The sequence below is a fragment of the Empidonax traillii genome, unplaced genomic scaffold, assembly GCF_003031625.1.
Source record: "Empidonax traillii isolate 1590-97213 ecotype Southwest subspecies unplaced genomic scaffold, ASM303162v1 scaffold421:size509273, whole genome shotgun sequence".
Lineage (NCBI taxonomy): Eukaryota > Metazoa > Chordata > Aves > Passeriformes > Tyrannidae > Empidonax > Empidonax traillii.
The window spans coordinates 314,253-320,252 of record NW_020955614.1 but is presented as its reverse complement, the minus strand read 5'-3'; the positions used below and the strand labels follow the sequence as shown (position 1 = coordinate 320,252).

General features: G+C 34.3%; 1 protein-coding gene across 3 annotated transcripts in view; it reads right to left on the bottom strand.

The window, feature by feature from the left end:
* Nucleotides 1-1,437: 1,437 nt before the first annotated feature.
* FGD4 (FYVE, RhoGEF and PH domain containing 4) overlaps nt 1,438-6,000 on the bottom strand; it is a 65,262-nt gene continuing 60,699 nt past the window's right edge. For all 3 annotated transcript variants that reach the window (XM_027894223.1, XM_027894222.1, XM_027894224.1), the window contains exons 15-17: nt 4,450-4,590; nt 2,698-2,838; nt 1,438-2,518 (exon numbers count right to left, since the gene is read on the bottom strand). In XM_027894223.1, the coding sequence (XP_027750024.1) occupies nt 2,261-2,518; nt 2,698-2,838; nt 4,450-4,590 (540 nt within the window). In that variant the 3' untranslated portion in view covers nt 1,438-2,260. The remainder of the gene's footprint in view (nt 2,519-2,697; nt 2,839-4,449; nt 4,591-6,000) is intronic.

Below are 6,000 nucleotides of genomic sequence, written 5' to 3'. Positions count from 1 at the left end.
TTCTTGCTTACCTGAATGTTCCCCCATCCCTCGCCAAGGAGTACACAAGATGACATGTACTAGCTAGGGATACCTTGGCAAAGATCTGATGGTACTCACCAACGTGAAGAAAAACAGGCCTGAGCTGCCTATTAATAAAGGTAAACACAGCTGACAGCAGGAGTAACTTAAAATCTCTGAGAGAATTACAGAAGAGCTTGCACATAAGATAAAAGTAATACTAGGGTAACACGCAGAATAATCTGTACACATGGAGCACCCAAGAAAGAATTCAGAACTGACAGGCACCAAGTCAGCTGCAGAGTTAGTACTCTACAATACCGTGTCCTGATCAATACTAACACTGATGTAAAGCTCTGACAATTAAAGGCTACGGTAGATTTTGGATTTGGGCAGGTGAGAGCAAATTCCGTCCTACTAACATTAAGTTGCATGACATTCTTCTTGTGAAGGAACAATGGACACTGCATGCTCATGTGCGCTTGACGCTAAAAATTTAACAATCCATTGTTAAATGCAAAACAAGTTGGGTTTGGGTTTTTTTTCCCTATAATGTCGCAAAAAGAGTAAAGTGGGAATGGGAGTTCAGTGAGTACTTTCGGCAAACTCATTATAAAAAAGTAACAATTTAAATCTGCCCTCATATTACTAAATAAAATTGGACTTTAACCTGAGCTCTTCAGCTTGACAGGATTTAAAACACAAATTGCAGATATATTGAGAAGACTCCTGCATGTTCTTACGACAAGTTGATTGTAGAAGTTACATATTTTTCCTACTTAAAGGGTTCAGAAAAGGAAAGACAGCAATGATTTTACTTGTCTACTTGATAGTCAATCACTACTTCTCAGTTTGTTGTATTTCATCCAAGGATAATGACAGCAAAAGTTCTGGGGAGGTCATTTGCTTCTATGTATAAAAAAACTCTAACAGGAATGAAAGTTAATAAGGAACTTAATATTGTAAAGCTAACAAGTCCTTATTCACAGAAGCAGGAAACAAATGTTAATGTTAGTTAACACAACTTAAGATTTGCAAGCTCAGACTTCATACTGAATTTTTATAAACAGCCTCCACCTTACAACAATAATCCTTGAAGACTGTTGTCATAAATATTACAGGATCTAATCTTCTGCAGAAATTAAAAAACTTAAGTTCAGAATGTTCTTTTGTTTCAATAACCATAGTAGCAAAAGTAAATGTTCCCAGCAGGTTATTAGAATCTGTTGCTTTTCTCAAACCACATATTGCATTTGAGTAACAAACTACTGCACTCTTGAAAGCTACCAGTGATAGGACACGGAAGAAAAGCGACTACTCATTTAAAACACAACTGGAACTCATATGTCCATTGCATGCCACTTACATTACTGCTATTCTTTTGATGCATAAAAATATCTTAAAGTGTCAGCTATTAAAACAAGTCACTGAACAGTATTTTTCAATTTAGGACTGTGTTTAATTTCAAATAGAAAACATGCTTTTTTAAAATAAATTATTCACTAATAGGAACCCAGCATCATGAAATCAAAGCACAAATCAAGTATTGTACATTTTTAATACTGTACATATATTATATATAGTTTTCTCATATATTAGGCATTTATTTCTAGATTGAAAATCATTAGTTTTTTTTGTTCCTTGATAAATTGAAACCTTAAAAGCCAATATACTGGTGAAAGCAATTTGCATTACTTTAATTAAAAAGAGACAAGTGAATACAACATATGTACAGATCTGTGGAAATCAATCCATAAACTACATACATTAAACCAAACTGTCCCTGCATATTTAAGTACAGATCTATTTTGGCAATGTGGAGGTATATCTTTTATCCTGTTGCAAGTCCTAACATGTAAGTAGGAAGCTTAAAATATTTGCATTCTTAATGAAAGTAGCAAATGTTAACTGAAGAGCAACTGGATTTTCAAAAAAAAAAAAAAATGCATTACGAGAAACAAGTAGTACAGTAAAGTTAGTAAGTATTTTTAATAGCATTCACATTTTTTTAAAAAGTCTCTTAAATGGACCTGTACATCTCTTTTATTGACAGAACATAAATATAAGAAAAAGATCCCTAAAAAGACCAGAATTTTTCCCGAACATAAAGTGCCAAGATGTGTATGGTAGTAAGAAGTTTATTTTTCTTTTTTTTTTTCTTTTTTCTTTTTTTTTTTTTGATTGAGCAAAGAAAGGTTAACACAAAGGTTAACCACAATTTCAATTGAAATCTTTTAAAAATGCCATGTGTTCTTGAGCTTCAGCATTCAGATCTTTTAGAAGATTCAGGCTGCTCTTCTAAATTCACTTGCAGTTCATTTTGACATTCTGGTGTCTCACCTTTGACAGCTAAATGGATAACTTTTAGCCATTTCTGTTTCAGTTCCTCATTGTCAGCAGCAAAGCTGTGCACAGACTTAGACTGGGTCAGTTTGAAGCTGTGTGGGAGGTCAGCACTTCTTGGAGTGTCATCCACTGTATAGCCCAGAAGCGGAATTGTAGCCAGAGCTTTAACATCCTAAGAAGAAGAAGTTCTTGGTTAAGAACAGACTACTAATCTGCCCACTACCTCTTGTTTACTACACAGGCTGGTGAAAACACTTGGATCTTTCCTGCATTCCCGAGCTATTTGACTTTTCTTCTCCAGATGTCAGTGACAATAATCACTAAAATCTTTTCCGTTGTCTCTGCACATACCTGTGGAGCACCGTACATGTAGAGCACAAGAGCTTCCTGTTTAGGTATAACACACCAAGCTTTCTGCCAGGGCTTCGACTTTTCCATGTACTGAAGGAAGCTACATATGACACTGTTTCCAGAAACTTCTGCAGATTCAATCTGGGAGATGGTATAAAGCATAAAAAGGAAAATAAACATTCCTTAAATAAAGATTAAAAAGATACAGAACACAAAAGCAGAAATTTATCATCATTCATATAAAATTTTGGATAGTATCTGCAAAAGAGCTTCAAGAAATACCCAAGAAAGATCATGAAGGACTGAATTTATGAAGAATATAAATACTAAACACATATTAAATACAAATGTATTGCTTTAACATGTGTAATCTATTCCTTTTTTCATCAGTAATTTTGGATTATAGACTTCTAGATCTCTCTAAAATTCATTTTGCCACCATAACTAGCCTTTCTCTGTATCTGAGTATCTACAACTATGTCTGATTTCCAAAATAATATCATTAGGCATTGAAGTGCCACTAATTATCCAACATGACAACTAGTCTCTTTTGATAGTCAAAATATTACGACAGGATCAGATCCAAATACATCTCTAAGAATAACATAAGCATGGAAGCACTAATCCTAGAGAAAAGATTAGGTTAATTGCTTAAAATCTGAAGACAGATTAGAGACAATTAGAAAGAACACAATGATTATGTGTTAAAATTTCCTTGCACTGACTTTTTTCCTCTCCCAGCAGCAACACTGTCTGAATGCTGCAACATGGTACCAGCCACTCCATTGCCAAGAGATCCAGCTTGCAGACAAACACTTCTGAGACACTCTGTAACTCCTTCAACTACCTTAAAAAAGCTATCATGCCAAGAAACAGCAGTATCTTGACTTTAAGGGAAGCTGGTGGAGTTCTGTGCTCCTTACTCTGTCTCGCTGAAGAGAGTATAGTCAATCCATATTGGTTAGCCTACACTTAAGAACTGTATATGGAATTATAATCTGTATTTTAATTTTGCCTTCTTTTCTTATTGGCATTTAGCTCTAGGGTCCATTATTCTTTACTAATTCCCAAGATAAAGAAATGCCTCGACAAAGTTAGGATGCTCTTTCTCTAGTGTATGACATGAATTTTAAAAGGGCCTATCAAGGGGCATTTAAGAAATGTGAAGTTTATTACAATTCTAAAATGCCTCGTTCTCCTCCGATCATAAGAGAAACATGGTTCTTTATTGTCTGATTGAGACCTTGAATTTTTAGATGTCAGAACCTGAGAGCAGCTTGACACCTTAAAGGTACATTGTATATACTGATCAAAACTATCTTACTACTCAAGACTCTGAATAGCAAAATTCTCCCCCATTCTCCTCTTTTCTATCCCCAGTTCTTTCAGTCTGGGTATATGTTTTCAAGAGTCACTGCAGTTGCTGGGGGGTTTGTTGCCATGAAAGCTTAAATGCAAAAGAAGAAAAGATTTATAAGGAAAAGTAAGGTCTTATCACAGGAGCTGATGTAACTGAAACAAGCAAACAACCTCTGGGGTCTGTAATTCCCCCTTAAAAAAAGTTGCAAGAAACAAAGCAGTATTGCAAAGGTGGATGCTGAAAGCCAAAATCTATTGAATGGGATGTATTTGATCCATGTGGTTTTGATTTCTCAAACAAAAATAAGCCCTGCAGGAATGCTACCATTTTTCACCCACCAATGAGCCAAAATCATAGCATCCAGACATATATACTATTATTGAATTACATACCTCCAAGATGCCTTTCTTCTTCTTTTCTTCACTATCTGTACAACCAATTATAACATGATAGCAGTCCTTACAGACTTTGTTCAATTTATTGCCATCATATTCAAGATGTGCCTTGTAATCAGAACATTTCCAGCAAACCACCTTAGAAACAAAAAAGACAACATACATAAAAAATTTAAGTATTTATGAAGCTTTATGAAAATATAATTTAATTAAAAATTAGTATTATTCTACTTTGTAAATTTTAATTATATAGAACAAGAAAGATAATGCCTTTATAACATGTCAAAAATAACTTAATTGAAAATAATTATTTTCCAAATGTTTGCCATTACTTCTAACTAGAAGTGCCTTTTACTATTTACATGGTACAAATTTTGTACTTTGCTTAAAATCACATTAGGCTTTCAATTACATCTGTAGATTAAAGTTAGGTATAGAATCAGAATATAGCACAAGTCATGCTGCAGGAAGAAAATCCTCCAGTTTCTTTAGATGCCAATGTGAAAAGGTAAATTTACCATATGGTTTTCTATCAGAAATGAGATTCTGTGAATGAATGAAAACTACAATTGATATGCCCTTTTAATGATTAAAAAAATATGATAAAATCAGAAATGACTAGTTGTTTAACCTGCTACTAAACATTAGTGGGTTAAAATTCATATATAATTTATACTTTTAGAACTGATAAGCCACACTGATTTTTCCCAATTTTTCTTTTCATTACAGATATAAAGGAAATGCAAGACAGATTTGAGAGAAGTTTTTTCATGAGAAATATCTTCCCACAGAATTCTTCTTTCAGGTTAAAAATGAAGCTCTGAATAAAAAATATAAGTGTGGTTGTTTCAAGAAAGAAAGGTAAACAAATGGACTTGAACCACTCAGACACATGAACAGAATTTTACTGTGGACCAGCACTTTGCAGTACTAATTTAGATCACTACCTTCAGCTAGTAGCTCTAGGGAATAATAGAGAAGTATTCCCAATTAGTCACTGCTGGAAAGCCATTGCTGACCCAAATTAACTCCCATGAAAAAATGTTTTAAAATTAAAGTGCAAGGAGATGCGATAGAACAGGAATAGAGGGAAGTAGTTAGGAGTCTAAACAAAAGGGGAAAATAAAAAGGAAGGGTGCAGTTTTAAGATTAATGGAGTTTTAAAACAGAATGATTGGGGGGGGAAAAAAAACTGGAATCAATAATTCAGAGCTTCTGAAAAAGTCTCAAGTGTCCTGCAAAGCATAAACGCAGCGTTATGAATGCAGTAAGACTTCATTTCACATAAAAGCATTAGAAAGAAATCACTCAATATATCCTGTAACACAAATATTAAATCTGGTCTTGTACCACCCTCTGGTGGAGAAAGGCATAGCTGCTGCATGGCAAGAGAAGGAAACACGGTATGTTTCCTCTTCTTTTTTAACTTCTGAAAACTCTCAAGTCATACCACTATTTGGATATGTTTCTGTAGCATCCTACACGGAAAATAGCAGCAATATTCTTTCCCCATCCTAATATTCTCGCCTTCCCTGATGCATGTTCACA